This window comes from Amblyomma maculatum, unplaced genomic scaffold, assembly GCF_055883805.1.
Source record: "Amblyomma maculatum isolate TAMU_Amacu unplaced genomic scaffold, ASM5588380v1 scaffold_16, whole genome shotgun sequence".
NCBI classification, from domain to species: domain Eukaryota; kingdom Metazoa; phylum Arthropoda; class Arachnida; order Ixodida; family Ixodidae; genus Amblyomma; species Amblyomma maculatum.
The window spans coordinates 10564-32145 of record NW_028146741.1 but is presented as its reverse complement, the minus strand read 5'-3'; the positions used below and the strand labels follow the sequence as shown (position 1 = coordinate 32145).

The 21582-nt window shown below is 44.7% G+C and overlaps 1 protein-coding gene across 1 annotated transcript; it reads left to right on the top strand.

The window, feature by feature from the left end:
* Window positions 1-17707: 17707 nt before the first annotated feature.
* On the top strand, window positions 17708-20721 carry LOC146171880 (uncharacterized; the record flags this gene model as incomplete). The annotated part of the gene is made up of 3 exons (XM_084586263.1): window positions 17708-18188; window positions 18311-18557; window positions 20496-20721. Coding segments are annotated over exons 1-3 (954 nt in total), but the record flags the coding sequence as incomplete, so codon positions are not given.
* Between the last annotated feature and the right edge of the window lie 861 nt (window positions 20722-21582).

The following is a 21582-nucleotide window of genomic DNA, read 5'->3' as shown; positions in this document are numbered from 1 at the left end:
TTGCCAAATGCGCTCCATCCCAATGTTATTCTTCTTGTTATTTCCTTTTCATGGTCCGGATCTGCGGTTACTACCTGTCCTATGTAGACATATTCGCCTACTACTTCCAGTATTTCGCTACCTAATGTAAACTGCTGTTCCTTTCGGAGGATGTTGAACATTACCTTAGTCTTCTGCATATTGATTTTCAAGCCTACCTTTCTACTTTTTCTGCCTAGGTCATCAATCATTATTTGCAGTTCATCCCCCGAGTTGCTTAGCAAGGCAATGTCATTTAGGTATTTAGTAAGCCTTAATGAGTTAATTATGTAATAATATATAACTAGGTATCAATGATAATTAGTTAATTAGTAACCTTGAAAAATGTTAGACGCACGCATTCCGCATGAGTAGTGTCCCCGTGTGCAAATCTAAACCGACACCAAGTAGCCACCACAACTGCGCACGCACAACGACGTCACAATTGCTCAATGGGCTTTCGCCTCTGCGCAATTTCGTCAAAGTGCCCCCCGATTTTTTTCAATTCGACCCTACCATGCGGCTTAATGTGATGGCGTCGATGTCGTGGAAGGTATTCGCTTCTAGGATTACGAGCAGGGCTCGGCTCAGCCTTCATCGTTAGTCATTGCTTTCTCTTGAGTCCAGCTTCGTGTAATCGTGTTCTTGAAGCGGCGCGAACTAGAGTTGTTTTAGAGTTCGTTTGAAATGCGGCAGCCATATATCCAGCAGGGCTGGCAAGATACTTCAAAAAGTATCTTCGATACCGATACTCGATACCCTGAAAAATTGTATTTTCGGTACCGATACAAGATATATAATCGAAATCGATTTTCGATACAGATACTTGGTACTTATCGTCGATACTCGATACTTTGAATCTCGTTTCTGTACACTAACATTCGAAGCCCTCTGCCAAAACGCGATGCACTCGCAAGTCTCATTGATACCACTGGATGCAGTATTGTCGTACTAACTGAAACCTGGTTAAATTATCAATATACAATAACGAAGTACATCCCATACTTTGAAATTTTGATGTTTTCCGCTGCGACCGTGTTGGAAAACGAGGCGGGGGCGTCTTAGTAGCCACACACCGCCACCTTCAGTGCTACAACTTTAATGTTGAGTCACCTCTCGAAATATTATTTATCTGCTCAAATGCCTCGTTTCCGCCAACAGTAATCTGCGTTTGCCACCGCCCCCCTCCCTCGGTAGTGACATTTCAATGGTTCCCCAATTCGACAGTGCCCTTCACATAGCAACTTTGACACTTTCCCATACTTCTATTTTCATACTAGAGGATTTTAACTTCCCCGCAATAGACTAGTCTAACCCAGCTCAGTCGTCACCAAATTCTTCAGAGTGTGATTTTATCAACACGTGCCAGACATTTGCTTTAACTCAACTGATCACCACCCCTACTAGGCAAACTACACAATCGTCTAACATTCTAGATCTGATTCTAACTTCTCACCCAGAAAACATATCGATGCTATCATATCTTCAGGGACTTAGTGATCATTCCGTTATCTACGCCACATTTCTTAGCCACCTGCCCAAACCAAAAAAAGCAACCAAGATAATAACACTTTATTATAAAGGCGATTACAAAATCAATAACAGTGAACTCGAAAGCTTCTGTACATGTTTTTAATCGACTTCGAACATATACACCCGAAACTAACTGGTCACGTTTTAAAGACAAAATGCACGAACGGATTTCAATATACATTCCCACAATTACAATAACTGAGCGCATTACTTCACCATGGTTTACTAGCAGGATCAAACGTCTCAACAACAAGAAAAAAAGGCTTTTTAAATCCGCCGCAAGAACAATCCCAACGCATGACAAAAATACCACGACGCCGAGAAATCTTACACTTCTGAAGTGTTCCAAGCCAAGCATTCATTTTACTCATCTACACTGCCTAATATGATTCGCATAAACCCTCGTCAGTTCTGGAAACACATCAATCCCGAATCGAATAATAACCTTACACTTTGCGACGAAGACCCTATCGCAAAACAAGATGTAGTGGAAGTTCTGAACTTAACCTTCAGTTCTGTCTTCACCTACGAACCTGACGGTGATATCCTTAATTTCCATTTCTTTGATTTCCCGCCAATGCCTGCTACCAGTTTTGAACAAAGTGGTATTCTAAATCTTATAGACTCATTAAAACTAACGTCGTCAGCAGGTACTGAAGGCATCAATGCAAAGGTATTGAAAAACACGAAGCATACTACTAGTGTAATACTGTCTCATATCTTTCAACAATCTCTTTCATCAGGCGTTGTACCACACGAGTGGAAAGTGGGAAAAGTCATACCAGTTCCAAAAAAAGGGTTCTTCATCATCACGGCATAATTACCGACCCATATCTATCACTAGCATTCCTTCAAAGTTGATAAAGCATGTCCTCTTTTCTCATATTATGAATATCCTAGTATAAGTCAACTTTTTTCACCCAAGTCAACACAGTTTTCTCAAAGGTTTATCTTGCAACACACAATTAGCTCTAACATTGATCTTAACATTCCTGTAGACGCCCTGTTCCTAGACTTTGAAAAGGCATTCGACAAAGTTCCTCATAAACGGCTTTTTTTTTTTAACTTTCCCACCTGAACCTTAATTTCTTTGTTTTAGATTGGATTCGCAACTTCCTCACTAACCGGCCGCAATTTGTTCTAGCCAATAAATATTCATCTTCACATACATCTGTTATGCCCGGTACTCCCAAGGACACCATCCTGGGGCATCTGCTTTTTCTTATTTATATAAATGACTTACCATCTAACATACGTTCTAACATCCGGATGTTTGCAGATGACTGCGTCATTTAACGTCCTATAATTAAAAGCACTGACCCCCAAACTCTTTAACTGGACATCGAAAGTGTATAAACGTGGTGCAATAAATGGTTAACGTAATTAAACACGACGAAAACATCATTACTATCTTTCCATCGCCATCGCTCCCTGCCATCATCAAAATACTTTGCCTCCAACACCGAAATCGCCGCTGTATCAAATACCTAGGCATTTATTTAACCCGCGATCTAAATTGGTCCCATCATATAACGCAGGTAACAAACGAAGCTAATCGCGTACTCGGCCTTTTTCGGCGAACATTGCGCGCAACTCCCGCATCAGTTAAGTTACTAGCTTATCTAACATTTATTCGTCCCAAAGTAGAGTATGCATGCGAAGTCTGCGATCCTTACGAAAATAACCTTTCCAGCATACTAGAAGCAACACAAAATCGCGCGGCCAGATTTATACTTGACTTATTCCTATCATGTAAGTGTCACTGAACTAAACCAGAATGCTCATCTTACTAACTTAACACACATACGCAAAATTGCTAGACTTTGCCTTTTTCAGAAGTTTTACCATCACCCCCTGCTCAAACCTTTCACAGGTTTTACCATCACCCCCAGCCGCACGCACCATGAAAACACCGTTTACCCTCCACCTGCACGGACATCTGCTCATTGGTCATCTTTTTTTATTCGCACCCCACGGGGCTGGAATGACTTGCCAAACACCGTCGTACTTCATTCCGATCCATCAACCTTCAGATCATCCATCGAATGATTCATGTACTCGTCAATCACTCACTCATGTAATACCCCTTAAGTGGGGCCTTTGAGGTATCAATAAATAAATAAATAAAATACATCACTGAAATCCCAAAATAATAAAGGTCTAATCCCAACATAATAAAGGTGGTAATATAATTAGGGACGTTAGGAAATTTTACTGTGCTTTCTGCAATATTTAGTACACTCCTACAGCATAGTTTTCAAGAAAAGGCTGAAGCGAATCCAACCGCACGAATTAATTCAAGCTCCTCTGTCTGGGCAGCTGGCATTGTAAGAACATCGCACTGGATTGAAGCCATGGTTGCAATGAAGTGATCACAAGTGAACACAAGCGGCCTAGCGAACATTTTATTTAAACTAATGCTCTTCATACGAACCGAACTGTGGGCACCTGGCTGTATATACAAATATGCCTGAATCTTTTTCTGTTCCTTTTCATTTCATACGACACGTTATTTACCAGGTGGCCTCAAGGTTTTTCCTAGGGCTAAAAGGCGCAACTTTGTGCATTTAGAGAACTGAGCAGTTATTTTGTGATCAGTGCGATAACGTACTCAAGTTGTGCATATTGTTCAAAGCTAGAAGGAAAACTACAAAAATCGAATCGCTGAACGTTTTCATTTGTCCGGAAAGAGCCCGATGTGGGCGTGCTAAAATGAGGCAAATGAGAAAGCTCTCTGCATACGCACACCGGAGGGTTATATTGGATGAAGATGCCTTTCATCAGCGGGTAAGGCTGAGACGCGTCGACTCACAGACACTGAATGTAGTTGGGTAACTCAAGTCTCAATAGCGTCGCTTGAGAACTACGGCTGGTTGTAGATAAAGGATAGAGGTAGGTAGGTGAAAACGTTATTGATGAACCTTAGAGGAGTTACGTCCAAGGGTTGGTCTGGCTTTTAATCCCGAGACAGCGATCTCTCAACCCTCTTTGTCCGTGAGGTTCCAGCGAGATGGTGGTTGGAATTCTCGGCAGAGATATAAAATGTCGTCAAAGTTGGCTCTCGGATCCCCACAAGGAGAGCATTCGGGTTTGTAATGGCCCAGGTTGATGAGGGCTAACAAAGTCGGTGAAGGGAATGTGCGAGCCTAGAGCTGTCTCCAGGTAGTTTGCTGTTATTTCGAGAGGCAGATGTGGGGTTGGGGGGAGGGTGGGGGGGGATGGACAAGTCTTTGTTCCCTGTAATGGAGCGTTATTTCGTGATATGTGACGAGCCGATCCCTAACGCTACCCTGGTCTACGGTGTGCACTGCTCGGTTGACGTACGCTCGAGCAAGAGAGTGGGCCACTTCGTTGCCGGGGTTACCTGCGTGGGCTGGCCGCCAAACTATTTGAACTGATCTGGGTTCTGTGGAGCAAGAATTGAGAATTTTTCGTGTGGTATAATGAGGCTGTCCCCGTGCAAAACGAGTGATTGCTGTTTATTGATTGATTTATAGGAAGGGAAAGGCGCGGTAACTGTCTCACTTGTTTTCTGTGGACACCTCAACCGCGCCGTAAGGGAAGAGAGGAAGGTGGGAGTGAAAGTGGGAAGAGAGAAAGAGGAGCCGTAGTGGAGGGCTACGGAGTAACTTCGACCACCTGGGGATCTTTAACTTGCGCTGACATCGCACAGCACACGGACGTCCGCCTCTTTGTTTCGTTTCCATCTGTTGTGAAACAGACAAATGTAACGGCTGCAGGCCTCCGTCTTTCCAGCCAGCAGCGACCTTCTCCGAAGAAGCGAAGCCGACAGGAAGCGTCGAACATGAAAAGGGCGTTCGCGGTCGTGGGGAGCAACGGGAGCGCTTTCCACGAAGGCTACTCACCAACGCCGCTCTGTAAACAGCCGCGCTCATAAATTTTTGAGACCGCGGCGCCGGCGCATGGCTGTCGGAGCTGAGGAGGCGAGCGCCGGAAGTAACAGGGAAAGGAGGAAGACGGCGGCCAAGTGTTTCAAGTCGGCGACACAAGCCAGAAGTTTTTTTGTACCCCGTCCCTTTCGGACGTGCCATGTATTCGTGTGTAATATAGTCATCTGTTTTGTTTTCCTCTAAAAACGTAGTTGTCTCTTTGTCTCTTTACTTTTGTCTAATGTCGAACCCAAGCTAAAAAGTTATCTCACACCATCGAAACGCAGCCGCCGAGGTCGGGGGTTCGAACCAGACTACACTATATCTACACGATATCTACACTTGAATGACAGAGAGACTGATTTATTTATTTATTTATTTATAGGAAGGGAAAGGCGCGGTAACTGTCTCACTTGTTTCCTGTGGACACCGCAACCGCGCCGTAATGGAAGGGAGGAAGATGGGAGTGAAAGTGGAAAGAGAGAAAGAGGAGCCGTAGTGGAGGGCTACGGAGTAATTTCGACCACCTGGGGATCTTTAACGTGCACTGACATCGCACAGCACACGACGCCTCTTCGCTTCGCCTCCATCGAAACGCAGCCGCCGAGGTCGGGTTCGAACCCGGGTACTCCGGCACAGTAGTCGGGCGTCTTACCACAAGAATACGCGAACAAACTTCAGAGTCAACACTAGGGGCAGATTTACGATGAATTGAATGGGAAACTTGGGTGTAAAAACACGTGGCAACTTCTTTGCCACTTGCTAGATCCAGGACAAACTAAGACCGCCGCTCAAGGACAGCTGAAAAAATTAGTTCATAAATACCAGGGCACGGCTGAAGATCTCATAGAGGAACTGAAAAGCAGATACCTTAATACGTGCAAAGGGGGTTCATCTGCACAATATCGAGCACCAGAGAACACAGAGCTAGATAGAGACATATATCAATAGCCGAGGTATGGAGAACAATGAGTCAGCTAAGAACCACATCAGCAGCGCGCCTAGATGGGGTCAGCAATCAAATGCTGAGAAACCTAGATTTAGTATCAGTCACGGCACTCACATATTTCCTAATGGGGTATGGAAACGAGGTAGAATGCTTTCAGAGTGGAAACATGCTAAAGGTCTTCATTCCGAAGTCTGGGAAGAAACTTGAAGTAGGCAACCTCAGGCCGATATTGCTAACATCGTGCCTAGGGACGCTAATGGAGCATGTAATACTAAACCGACTTCAGGAGTATGCAGAGGAAAGGGAGGTATTTTCCAAAACAATGCTAGGTTTCAGGAGCAAGCTGTCCACGCCGGATGTAATTACAGTAATGTAATGATTCAATTGACTCAAAGCAGACAGAAACTACGACCAGTGCATCGCCCATCCAGCCGGGATACTGCCGTACTTCACACATGCGACTACGAGCCCCTCGGATATGCCGCAAGCCGCGCCTGCGCGACTCGTGAAAGGACACTGACACCACGTGACATGGCCCATATATAAAGCCACACCGGCCTGGACGGATCATCACTCCGGAGCAGACCAGGCAGCCTGCAGGATAGCACAGCGACTTATCTGCTTTCTACGTTTTACGCAGGTATGTTGTCTCCCTAGCGATTGAATTTTTAGCTCCTGGTCTGCTCCAAGTGGGGGTGTTTTAAGTGTGTTTGATTTTTGTGCTGGTTTTTAGTGTTACTAGTCATTAGTGTTTACTTTGCTAACAAAATGAGCGACAAGCCACCTACGACTATAAAAGAGTTGGCCAAGGCATTCGCAGACTTCGAAGCTCGTTTCGACGGCAAAGAAGAAAGGTTGAAAGAGGCCTTGAAAGAAATAATCGAGACAGAACTGGAAAGTGTGAAACAGTCGGTGCAGTTCATGAACGAAAAGTTTGAAGAATTCAGGACTGAGATGATTACGCTGAAAACAGAACTTGCTTCTGTAAAGGATGAAAATCACGAGCTCAAACAGGAAAATAACCGTCTTGGTTAAGAATTGAAGGAGTTAAGGAGCGAGGTTATTGACCTCCAGCAATACAGTCGAAAGAAAAACTTGGAGGTAAAGGGCATTCCCTTAGAACAGGAGGAAGACCTCTTTCAGACCATGGAAACCATTTGCACTTCATTGAAATCAGATATTCAAGAAACAGACATAGAAGTTATACATCGCGTCCCAACGAAAGACAAAAGCAAGTCAAATATCATTGTGAAGTTTACTTCCCAGAAAGTCCGGGACAGTGTCCTGAGAGCAGCTAAGAAATGCCGGCTAAATACGTCTGTGTTAGGTTTTGATGATCCCGACCCCATCTTCATTAATGAACACCTTTGTCCGGCGAATAAACTGCTCCTCGGAAAAGCTCTTGCAGCAAAACGAGAAAAAAAATGGAAGTATACTTGGGTATCCGACGGCAAAATCCTCATGCGAAAAGCAGACAAAACAAAGGTACTTCATGTGACATGCGTCGAAGATCTGAGCAGAGTTGTCTAAACAGATGGCATACAATATTTCCCAGATAGAGCAAGCCAGGCTTGCGCACGATGACTTATCTATCTTAAATTGCAACGTACGAAGCATTCGCAAAAATTCTGACAATCTTTTAGCGTACCTGTCACAGTTTTCATTCACATATGACGTGATTGCTATCACAGAGACGTGGTTAAGAGAGGCCGAATCCGTTTTTATTCCAGGCTACAAAATGCTGTCACTATCAAGGTCTGGCAGTTCACGTGGCGGTGGTGTTGCCCTTTTTGTCAAAACTGTATTACATTATTGTAGCTCCGATATTAAGAAATACAGCAACGAAGCAATTGAAGCTCTTTTCATTAAACTTCAGTGTGGCCCCGTAATTGGCGTGGTTTACCGTCCTCCGAATTCTAAAATACCACAATTCATTTCTGACATGGAAACTATTTTGATGTCATATGCGAGTATAAAAAATCCCATTGTTATCTGTGGCGACTTCAACATTGACCTATTATCAGACAACTGCAGTGACTACGTTTTTCTTCTTCAATCATTCAATTTTAAAAACGTCATCAACTCTGCAACTCGGATAACCAGTCAAACTGCATCCCTCATCGACCACATGTTGTGTAACCTTGATATGAATTTTCGGGCAGGTGTGTGTGATGTTCTGATTGCTGATCATTGTCCGACATTTATGTTCTTGCCCCGATCCTATATGTCACCGTCTAGTCAAAATCATCCAAAGCGATCTTTTCGTATTGATTACACGCGAGTTAGAAATATACTTAAGAGCATTACTTTCAGTACTATATGTAATGATGACGACGTAAATATTGAATTTGAAAATTTTCTCTCGTACATCAAAAATGCAATCAGCCAATCAACACGGGAGTGTGTCAAACGCAACTACAAAGATCCTGTATGCCCATGGATAACTCAGGATATACTTGACGTCCTGAAGAAAAAGGATTCATAGTACAATAAATGGAAGAAAAACAAGGCAAATGACTATTACCGAACGCAGTTTAAATATTACAGGAATAAGTCAGTAGCCATGATCAGAAAATCGAGAAAACTGTATTATACCAAACTGGTTAGTCAAAACAAAGGGGACACGAAACAACTATGGAAGATAGTTAGAAATGTAACTGGTATAGATAAACACAAAGAGGTCACCCCCAATAGCATTTCTCTTCAAGTTGCTAATGATTTCAACGAATACTTCACTAACATTAGTAATAGCCTTTCTAGCCAATCCCCACTATCGCTATCTAGTTCATCTGTACCAACAACTGTATGCGAACATTTTCATTTTCGCGCTATTACCACTGAAGACATAAAAGCTGTTGTAAGTAAGATGGCAGTAAACAAAGCAACCGGTCTTGACGGCATTCAATCAAGGGTAGTCAAAGATAACATAGATATCCTCTGCCCTTACCTTTGCCACTTGTTCAATCGTTCCCTGGAAAATAATCGCTATCCTGATACACTGAAAGTTGCTAAAATAGTTCCAATATATAAAGCAGGAGATCGTAACCAGCCAGGTAGTTACAGGCCGATATCTGTACTAAGTGTGATTAATACACTTTTCGAAAAACTAATTGCAAAAAAAGTAAAAACATTTCTTGACAACAATAATATCATTACACCTCAGCAACATGGATTTGTCGAAAATAGGTCAACTTCCACAGCAGTGTTAACTTTATCACAAGCTATTAATTCTGCCCTGCATGAGAACAAAATAGCTGTTGTTGTTTTTTTAGATATTCAAAAGGCATTTGATACGGTATGTCATCCTATATTGTTGCAGAAATTGGAAAGTTACGGTTTTCTCGATAACTCGTCCAAATTTTTTCACAGCTATCTATCTAACCGTAAGCAAAGAGTACTTATTAATAATTTTATATCAGATGTCAACGATGTAACCTGTGGTGTGCCACAGGGTTCTGTTTTGGGTCCCATGTTGTTCTCACTTTATCTCAACGATCTCCCGCAAGTGCTCCGCTTTTCTCAAGTACTACTGTACGCAGACGACACCGCTCTTGTGGTTACTGGGGAATCTCTTCAGGCAATTCAGACGATCATAATGAATGAGCTGACAATGCTGTCTTCCTGGTTCCTCAACAATCGCTTAACGCTGAACATTGCCAAAACTAAGTATATAATCTTTCACTCTAGACACAAGACTATTAACAATACATTTACACTTACTCTAGGTAACTCGTTAATAGAACCAGTTTCTTCTTTTAAATATTTAGGAGTTATATTTGATTACCATTTACACTGGAAAGAACAAATTAAGAACGTATGCAAAAAATTAGCCTTTGGGTGCCACACGCTCATTAAGGCGAGATACTATTTTCCTTACGATATACTACGTTCCCTCTACTTCTCGTTTTTCCATTCACATATCAGTTACTGCTGTGAATCTTGGGGTCAAACATATAAAACATATTTGTCGCCTTTACATCGTCTTCAAAAGCGGGCATTGAATGCAATAACAACTAGTAATTTTGATCAATCCAGCAGCAACATTTTTGATGCCAACAATATACTATCGTACCTAACCTTGCGTAACTACAAAGTTGCGCTTGTGATCAACAATATAATTAGCACTAACTCCCCGCTTCCATTAAGTCTATTTGTCCAGCCTTCGCGTAATACTAGGCAGGCATCTAACTGTAATTTTAACCTTCCCAAATGTAGAAATGTGTATGGTGAACGACTGATGGAGTTCAATGGTGTTAAAATATGGAATGAATTGCCGATCGAGGTAAAAGCCGCCAGAAATTTTAAATTGACATGTAAACTATATTACCAGTCTAATCAAATTCTGCCTGAATTTATTTCTTAGTGAAATTCCCATATGTATCCTAGTTCTTGAAACATGCTTTACACTTGTATTTGTTGTTGCGTAGATGCAATAGCGTGTGCGCAATAATTTTTGTGAGTGTATGGTGTAGTTCGCTTGCACTTTATTGTACTTTGTAATCATATTCTTTCTAATTTTTCTTTTCTTCATTGTAGTACTATTATGCTTATCGATTTTATTTGGTACTCATAATTATGTGGGTATTTTATTTTACTTGCTGTTTGCTGTATTCTTGTCTATGTACGCAACTGTAGCAGTAATGTTGCGTTTATATCATTACTGTTCCTTTCAATCATTGATCCTCTATGGCTGAACCTGATAGTAATATTTGTATTTGGACCGGCCACTAGCCTACTGAGCTATCGGTCCAAACAGTGTTTGTACATTTTATTTGGTTTTGTCAATAAAGTTCCTTGAAAAAAAAAAAAAAAAAAAATTGACGCGCCCAATAAAGGGGGCACAAAAACTGTACTTGGCCTTGATCTACATAAAGCCTTTGATAATGTCAAACACGAAGCCATATTAAATAGTCTCGAGGAAATTGCCCCCCCCGGCAAGATGATTTACGATTACGTTAGGGATTTTATAACCGAAAGAACAACAGAAATAGGCCTTGGAGACACCAGGTCTGAAACAAGCTAGGAGACAGGGGCACTCCACAGGGCTCAGTTCTTTCCCCTTTCTTCCTCAACCTAGCGTTAAAGAACCTCCCACCATCACTGAAAGCTGTGAAAGGGGTGAAACGTACGCAGCCCCGCCGGGGTGGGGCAGTGGTAAGACGCCCGACTACTGTGCCGGAGTTCCCGGGATCGAATCCCAACCTCAGCGGCTGCGTTTTGATAGAGGCGAAACGAAGTGGCGTCCGTGTGCTGTGCGATGTCAGCGCACGTTAAAGATCCTCAGGTGGTCGAAATTACTCCGTAGCCCTCCACTACGGCCCCCCTTTCTCTCTTTCCAATTTCACTCCCACCTTCAACCCTTCCCTTACGGCGCGGTTCAGGTGTCCACAGAGCAAGTGTGACAGATACTGCGCCTTTCCCTTCCTATGAACCAACCAACCAACCAAACGTACTCTACATGCTGATGATGTCATGTTATGGACATGCGCAGGCAACGATGGGGAAATAGAAGAAAATCTTTAACAGGTAATCGACATTGTTGAAGAATATGCGGAATGTGTGCACCATCCCCTACCTCAAGTTAGGGGTGGAAGAAAAGAACAAAATTGAAACGGTCATAAGGCAGGCATATAAAGCAGCACTGGTGCTACCCCACTGCACCCCTACGGAAAGACATCTTAAACTGGGGGTCTACAATAACACCATTAAACTATGCGGGACACATATAATAACACAGCTAAAGAGGCTCGCCACCAAATCCACGGAATGGAAAATCCTGGGCAAATTAGGACTACAAGATAGAATCCCGGAAAGAAATGCACAAGTTAAACTGCTGACTGAAGTAAGGAACGCACTTACTATTAAACCGCTACCAAAAAACATGCACCCTGCTTTTCATGAAGGCAGGAGAAAAGCAATAGCAAAAGCTCTTGAGGCCAAGTTAGAAGGCTCTGAATACACTGTTTATGTAGACGCGGCGGAATACAAAGGAGGCAACGCTTTTGCTATCGTGGGCGCGAACGACTCGGGTAAAACGTTAATGGCAGGTTAAATAAAAACAAACTACTCAGGGACAGCGGAGGAGGCGGCTGTCGCCATGACGATGATCAGCACCAAAGCGGTTACCATAATTAGCGACTCTAAATCTGCTATAAACAATTTTGAGAGGGCATGATCTCCAAAGAGACAGAGCGAATTTTAAGATATAAAGACTGGAACCAAAAAGAGGTGGAATTAATATGAGTGCCAGCACACTCGGGGAACGAAGGAAAGGAGTTGGCTCACAGTATAGCTCGAGGTTATGTCAGCCGAGATAGTGAGCCAGGTTGATTCCCCCAATTTCTCGAGAGATACACAAATCTAATTTCATGACTGTACTAATCACTTTTAACTAGAAAGGCGGATATATCCTCCACCAGACAAGAAACTAGACAAAAGGCAGGAAGTAATCTGGCGTCGGCTCCAGACGCGGGCCTTCTTCAGCCCTTCTAAATTAGCGCACATGTACCCAGCCCAATACAATCAAAATTGTAAGCACTGCGGCGAAATAGCAAGATATGATCACATATTATGGAGCTGCAAAAAAGCGCCGCCACCAGCGGACCTACTACCAGTCCATTCTTTAGAGCGGTGGGAAGCTATAGTGGCCAGCTCAGACCCGTTAACGCAAGTTCGGGCTACTGAGGGGGCTCAAAAGGTCGCCGAGAGCAACGAGCTTGAGGCCATCTAAGTGTAGCGCCCACAAATCGCTCATTGCTGACAGTAAATGTTTTCCAATCCAATCAAAATCTTACAGCTAGAACAACAAAAACAGGGCTTTTCGTTTGCATGCGCCTCTCATTTCTGAGGTCGAGGTGCGACGTCGTGCACCGGGCTCTGCCGTCCGTCACGCAGTTATCGCAGGCGCTGTAATTCTGTATCAAATTATGTGTAGTGAGGCATTGGGGTGAAGAAAGACGTTGCGTTTATCATTGCCTCCTCAATTTTCTCTTCAAAATCTGCAGAGAGGCCTGCTCTGCAAGCATTTCAATAAGTGCTTCACTAATCGATGCAGTGCATAAGTGTGGCAGAAGTGGATGTGGACAGGCCATTAATGATCTCATGTGTATGGATGCGGTCGCTTTCGTGTGTTTCTATATCCGCAAACCATTGGAAGATGCTGGTAAGGCGTCGCGACACGAAATCCAAATCAAGACAGCTACTGTAAGTTGCCCCTCTAATAAAGGTCGGCGTACCGTCATTAAGACCTTGCAGAGGCGAAGGCCCCCAGCTTTCTTCCCTCGATGTTAATTCGAACGCTTCTCCACATGATGCGGTGAGCGTTAAGCCTCTTATGATGATCTAAGGGCCAGGTGTAATTTAAATGAAGTCATTCAATCGTGTGACGTCAAAACCACTCGATGGCGACATATACGAACCCACAAGCGTAAACGTGAGATTGCGCTTCTTCACTGTCAGGTAAACGTACTGGTTCTCGTTGCTGGGAGGAATCGGATGGAATACATACTTGAGTTCTCGTCGAATATAGATGATGGCATTGATGTTTTCCTGGTGCGTTGGAGATGCCAATCGCCATCCTTGTTATTTGTGAACCGAATGTACCGAAGATCTTGAGGTCATCAGGCTACGAGTCAGCTGAAGGTGTAGAAGAAATGAACGGCTTGTTGTGAGATACATACGAAGTAAGCGACAAGTCAGTGACGCCAAGGAAAGCTTAGACGATTTTTCCCCTTCGGTGATTGCGAATGAAAAATGTAATCGGAAAGGTAATTGGTTATAAATTAGAAAGAAAAACATCTGCATGCCGCTAGTGCAATCCGAATACACGCTTTCCTAATTTCGCGTCCAGATCTCTGCTGAATTCGCTACGTCGACGGCTATTCATGCTTGCTTGGGTATTAGCGTTACGTGTAACCTATATTTAGGAGAGTTCATCGGCGATAACCTCCTTCATAGCGGCCGATCTCGGACGTCCAGCAATAGGGTGAGTGTCCCGTTATTTATTGCTGTTGTCTAATAGGGAGGGTAAAAATTGTGTAGCAGCGCTCGTACCCTAACTCGTGCCCAAGCAGGCCGCCAAGATTTCGCTCAACCGAACGTCAGGTTTCTCCTTCTAACACCCCCTTCGCAAGCCCCGCTGCTGCTGCGCAAGGCAGGAAGCATCTAGGAAGCATCGGCAGTCAGCGTGTTCCAAGACGCCTTTAATTGCTGACACCCGGGTGCCGGTCCCCTAACGGTGAGTCGCCTTTGCGCCGCGGCAGATTTGAAGCGAGCAATCAACGTGCTCGCTGATTGGATCTATCGGGCCGCCGTCACGTCCTGCCTCCGGATTGGACAGTTTGAGTGCCAACAGAACCTAAATTTCGAGGTGTCGGGAGGTGGCTGCTCATGGCCCTGCGGGGCTGGGAATGGTAGATGCCAGCTGTTTGCGGCAAGGGGTCGCCTGCCTCCAGTGGCAACACCTGTTGTAGGCCATCATCGCACCCGCCACCGCTTCAGTGGCGGACGACAGCTGTTGCAGCGGAGGTGGCTCAGCTACAAAACCAGTAGCAGGACCGTTCATTTTCTTTTCCTTCTTCCTACAGTCGCAACAAGAGACCGAGATCTTCATGGGCGTTCGTCGAGTGGTGTGTCACTCGCAAGGAGGGGACGTGTCATAGTCTTCTTGGCCATCGCTGTGCGACTACAGTTGTGCATATGTGGTAGTCCTCGGCCCCGTGCCGATTCGCTGCAAACTATGCCCTGTAAATACTACATAGTGTATCGCGATGTGTGTCGCACTAAGGATAGAGGCAACTACATGGTGGCAGGAACACGAAGAACCAGAAGGGTTTATTAGCACGCCCTTTTATAGGCGATGGAGGGGGGCGGGGCAGTAGCAGTGCTAAGCGTACAGTTTGCGGTAACACTGATAAGACAATGCGCTGACACGATAAGGCAGACAGCGCATGCCCGATACACATAGAGGCGACTTTGTCTCATCGACGCTGACTCGGTTTCATTACTACCGCCAAGGTAACAGGCTACTCTCGGTCACGAAACGGGTAAAATGAGCGACAGGCCATACTCCTTCGACACAACCTACGACAGATAAGTTACGAGAATCAGCAAACAATTGAATATAGAAGGGAACGCTTGTTATGGGATCTAGAAGAGAGGAAGACAGCCACTGACGCAAAAGACAAAACGAACTTCCTTTGTGTCCTTGTCTGTTCGCTCGCATTGTCCTTCATGCTAGTACTTCGAACGTCAAGAAGGCCCCTCGCATAGCTTGGAATATCAGTACTTATCTAGTTGTACTGAAGCTTATCAGCCATTGCGTTAAAGTGCATCGGTGAGTAGTTTGCGCCTACAGAACGGTACATGTTGCCGCACTCTTCACCTGATATTTCAGTTGATTGCAGTTCTAAAACGACGGACATAATACGCTGCTTGACTTTAAACAGTGATCATATAAAAGTTATGAGCTTCATTTTGTCGTAATTTTTCTGCTCAGTTATTTTTTGGCCTCAATCATTGACGGATAATTGATGATGAGCAACTCTTCGGAGCATATAGATACAACCTTCGCCGCTAATTCATACTTATACCATTGACATATTCTATAAAGATCAAGGTTCGAATTTCTTTCAAGCGACGTATTTGACTAATACACCTCTTAATACTATAGAACACTGCCTAATTCGAGCCTGACCTTGTGCACAGTAAACGCATACAAGGTTCAGGTTGTTTTCAATCTTTAAAATTAATTTTAAATTATGTCTGATTTATTTGTGTAGAGCTCCCATGCAGCTTTATATCTGCTCCTATTTGCAGGCTCTGCCAATATAATTTGTTGATTGCTTGATGCCACGGTCGCAGTTATAATAGCAGGCTTCAGCCTGCTACTATAAATGTTGCCCGTCGAAATCATCTTCAGGCGGACTATACCCACTGCAAGGCGAAGGACTCCCCCATATTCCTCCAACTAACCCGGTCCTGTGCTACCCACATCCACCAGACCCTCCGAACCTCTTAACCAAATCCGCCCACGTATAGTACTGCCACCCTCTGTTGCGCTTTCCTTTGCTTGGAATCCAATTTGTTACCCTCTTCGACCATCGGTTATCCTGTCTTCGCACATGTCCTGCCCATTCCCATTTCTTCTTAAAGGAGTATAGACACCATTTTTTGAAGCGTAGGAAGGAATACGATTGCTATCCTGGTTAAACAGAGATGCTTCCCAAGCATTCCCAACCTCGCACAAACTTCCGCGAAGATATTTTAATTTGAGTTTAGAACAAGCCAGGCAAGTACTTCGTTTTTGAAAACCCATTGGCATCGACATCTCTGTGACGAAAACGTGTACATAGGTAAACAACATGACGTCATCAAACAACTGTGACGTTGAGTCGACAAAGCAAAAAGCAGTGACAATATATGGCTGGACTCGAACAGCGCCGCCGCCGCTTTCGGCCGTGCCCTGAGAAAGAACTACGCTTCTTCTCACTTTACTCGATGGCTTCATCGTTGGTGCATGTTACAATTACCTCACCAGTGTACGTATGGAGACTGCCTGCTAAACTCAGGCCCCAACGGCATGCCTGCACAAGTGCAGGGCTTACGGCAACGGTGCCTCTCGATGGCGCGCCGGGTACATACTGCGCCGCTCCCCGCCTACCCTAGACGTCGTTTGCCCTAGCTGGTTTAACATCGAAGCGCTAGCGAAATACGCTTTGGAACAGGCTAACGCTGTAATAAACGTCGGAGTTTAGCGCCGCTTTTCTGGCAAGCCCATCTCGTAAAATATTTTCTTGCTTTGCGCGACGCCTTCAGCAGCGGAGCTAGCAGACATCAGGTGCGTCGCACCGGGCAGCAGCTGTTGGAAAAAAAAAAAAGTTCGCTTTATATCACTGTAATTATTTCTACCTGGACCTCCGTATTGGACGAATAATCTTCGCAATTTAATCGTGACTGATAGTCCTTTGTACAAATAGTTATGTAAGCGAATGAACAGCGATCCGCGATAGCTAGATTACCGATAGCGGATGCTATAAGGCAGCTATGACTTGGGAGCCGATCGCGGCGGCCACGGCTTTACCATAGTCCTTCAATGCTTTTCTGGTCACGAAACTCCGCCGTAACGCTATGGGAGAGCTTCATATGTTGACCGCGCCTTCCGCGAGGCGGCGCCAGGTGTACGATGGGGGCCAGCGATGGGAACATCGACACGGGCAGAACCCTTTTTGAGCGCGACGTCGCCTGTGCGGCTGCTGTTATTTTCGCTCCTAAGTTTGTTTTCATTCTTACAGCAGTGAATGTGACACGTTAGCCTGCGATGCCGAATACCTGCTGTGTGACGGGTTGCCGTTCTGGATACCGAGGAATGCAACAGAAGGCCTCGCTGTTCTGTTTACCGAGCGATGCCGAGCAGCGTGATAAATGGAAGCGGGCTATACCAAGACGGGAAAACGGCGGATTCACTTTCGCCTCAAAGCATGTCCGTGTCTACGAAAGGCATTTTGACCCCACTGATATTCGGACTGACGATTTTGTAGTGAAAGGAGAATCTGTGTCCCTGAAGCGCGAGAAAGTGAAACTCAGACCCGGCGCCGTCCCACGCATATTCGAAGGCCTACCATCGTATCTGAGCAAACTGAAGCCACGAACTCGCAAGTCCAGAGTCAAGCCGCCAGCAAAAAGACTCCGGAAATCACCGGAACCCAGCGCTGTGGCAGAAAGTGATGGTTCTTCAAGCGCATACAAGTCCACTACCGCATGCGGAGATGACGGTAAGCCGCTCACGCCTCTGGGTGCCTTTTATTGCTGTTGTCAGCAGGTTTTCCTGCAGAGGGCTTCGTGATCTCTCATTTCTACGTTCTGAAGAACTGTTTAATTTTCCGTGCAGATATGACACCGGACCCTGAAAATGCCTCCACAAGCTCACACACTGGCTGTCAGACCGAGGGAGCGGTATGTTCACTGTCGGAGCTTCAGGCAGTGAAGGGTCAACTCCGGAGCGCGCAGCAACAACTTCGCTTGTGCCAGATGAAGCTGTCGACGATGGCATTAAAGCTGAACAAGCTGAGGCGATTGGAGGGAGACATCGCAAAGTTGTCTTCGCGTCAAAAGTTGATTTTTGATCAGTGGCTGATGAAGACCAACCTGAAGTCTAATAAAGCAGCAAGGTAAGAGTCCAAAATTAGAAAACCGCGCTACGAGCGCCTTCTCTTGCGTAGGTATTGCACTTCCTAAACTGAGCGAAACATATCGTACATATGCGTGTCAATTACTGTTATAGACTTTGTTATCGTAACATGCATAACATGACTGAGTTCTGGTGCATCAGTTTTAACTGGGTCAGGCGATAAAAATGTACATACTGTTCAGTTTTATGTCTGTAATGAACGTGTACAGGTGTGTTTTCCAGGATTGCCATCTTATGTCAGTTCAGTTCAGTCGTGTCCGACTCTTCGTGACCCTATGGACCATTTCAAGCCACGCTTTCCGGTCTCTCACTATCTTCCTAACATCACATAACTTCATCTGCAGGGCCCCGAGGATGCCATCTAACCATCGCGTTCACTGCCTACCCCTTCTCCGGCGACCGTCAACCTTTCCCAACATCAAATCTTTCTCCAGCGACTCCTCTCTTCTCATCAGATGACCAAAGTAGCTGAGCTTTAACTTTAGAATTTGACCCTCCAATGAGCAGTCAGTGTTTATGGTCGACAATATCGACTGATTCGATCTTCTGGCAGTCCAAGGAACTCTCAAGAGTCTTCGCCAGCACCGCAATTCAAACGCGTCAATTCTTCGGCGGTCAGCCTTTTTCACAGTCCAACTCTCGCATCCATACATCACAACTGGAAAGACCATAGCACGAGTTATACGGATCTTGGTTGGCAGACTAATGTCTCTGCTCTTTACTAGGCGGTCAAGGCTAACCATTGCTCTCTTTCCCAGAAGCAGGCGTCTCCTAATTTCATGACTGCAGTCTCCTTCCGAGGTAATCTTGGAGCCTAAGAAGAGAAAATCTGTCACAGCTTCCACTTCTTGTCCATTGATGCTCCAGAACTTGATAGGGCAAGACGCCATGATCTTTGTCTTTTTAATGTTCAGTTTAAGCCCAAACTTCTCACTCTCTTCTTGTACGCGCATCAGAAGTCTCTTGAGTTCCACTTCACTTTCTGCCATTAAAGTGGTATCATCCGCATATCTAAGGTTGTTGATACGTTTTCCAGCAATCTTCACTCCAGCTGAAGACTCGTCCAGCCCGGCCTTCCTCATGATGCACTCTGCATTTAGGTTAAATAGGCAGGGCGACAGTATGCAGCCTTGCCTCACTCCTTTCTCAATCGGAAACCAATCGGTAAGACCATGCCCAGTTCTGACTGTGGCCTCTTGTCCTTCATACAGGTAACTGAGGAGACAGATGAGGCGATTTGGAACTCCCATCTCTTGGAGAGCTTGCCACAATCTGCTGTGATCTACGCAGTCAAACCCTTTCGCATAATCAATAAAGCAGAAGTAGATGGGTTTTCGGAACTCTTGCTTTTTCCATGATCCAGCGAAGGTTGGCAATCTCGTCTCTAGTTCCTCTGCCCTTGCGAATACCAGCTTGCACGTCGGGAAGCTCTCGATCCACATACTGCTGCAGCCTACCTTGGAGGATTTTCAACATCACCTTGCTAGCATGCGAAATAAGCGCGATCGTGCGGTAGTTAGAACAATCTTTGGCACTGCATTTCTTTGGAATGGGGATGTAAACTGACCTCCTCCAATCCTGTGGCCACTGCAGGGTTGTCCAAATCTTCTGACATAATGTATGCAGAATGTTAACAGCGTCATGGTTGAGGTTTTGAAGCAACTCAGCTGGAATGCCATCACTTCCGCTGGCTTTCTTCTTAGCAAGGCTGGCTAAGGCCCATTCAACTTCACTCTTCAGGATGCCCGGCTCGAGATCAGTAATCAAAAACCATCTTATGTTGGGTTTGCACATTCGGGTCCTTCTTGTACAGTTCTTCTGTGTATTCCTGCCACCTCTTCTTTATCTCTGAGATGTATTTCAAATGTGAAGTGCCTACAATGCGTTTCCTACTTATAATTTAATTTTTTTTTTCTAGATACAACAAGGAGTGGCTTTATGACTGTCTCCTTCTCAAAATGAAGTCCACAGCAGTCTACAGATTCCTGCAGGAGAATGATTATCTGCCTTTGCCAAATCCTCGCACAATCTATGGCTACAAGCGAAACCTGAAGGCTGATTTTGGCTTCGATGCAAATCTATTCACTGTCCTAAAGGAAAAGCTGCAAGGCGTCCACAGCAGAGGGGGTGCACCTTTTCTTAAGGTGCCGCCTACATTTCTTAACGCGCGAAGAAAACAAACGTTTCCGGGCAACAAAGCGGTCTGCATGCCCAGCAAGTGGTGGCAGGAAGCCTTCCTAATAGGAGCCCTTCTGACAGCCTAGATAATGTGAGCATCGCTGTCACCTTAAGTTTTTTTTTTCCTGAACACCTGGTTGGTTGGTGTCTCTGAGGAGCAGGTGTGCTCTATATTTGCTAACGTAAAAACTTGCTCATCTTCGTATTATTTGTAAATAGCTACATTCACATTTTGTATCCCGTGTCTTATGTACACATAATAAATGATGTGTGTTTTTCAATGGCTTCTTATTTTGCCTTTTTAGTTGAACTTTAGGCATTTGTCATTAAATGTTCTTTCGTATCAAATCATTTTATTTTTACTACGAACACGTTGCCGTATATTGAATAGAGTTTCTCAATATATTTTATATTTCCCTTATTATCACTTAGATTTTAAAGAATCATCTACATCTGTATCTCAATGTTGTTTTATAGACACGGGAACTCTTCTTGGTGCCTATAGCCAGCGTCGTCTTCGCCAGCGTCTTCATCATCGTCGCAGCGTGAAAAAGTAAAACTATAATGGCTTCGGCATCTGAATTGGACACCTTCGCAAGTGTCAGCAAAAAAAAAAAAAAAATAAATAAAATCGCCGAAATAGCGTTCTTAAAAGTGCGGCTGCTGACATCATGTGCCGCGGCGTTTTATTTCGGCGGCATTGAGCTTGCAGTGTTTCGCAGTGCCAGTCATAAGCATACTTCTTTATGCACTCTGAAGCAAGGTCGGCCCAGATCGTCGCAGCGCAGGGACAAAGATATATTACTGACCTTACGCTAAATCTTCCA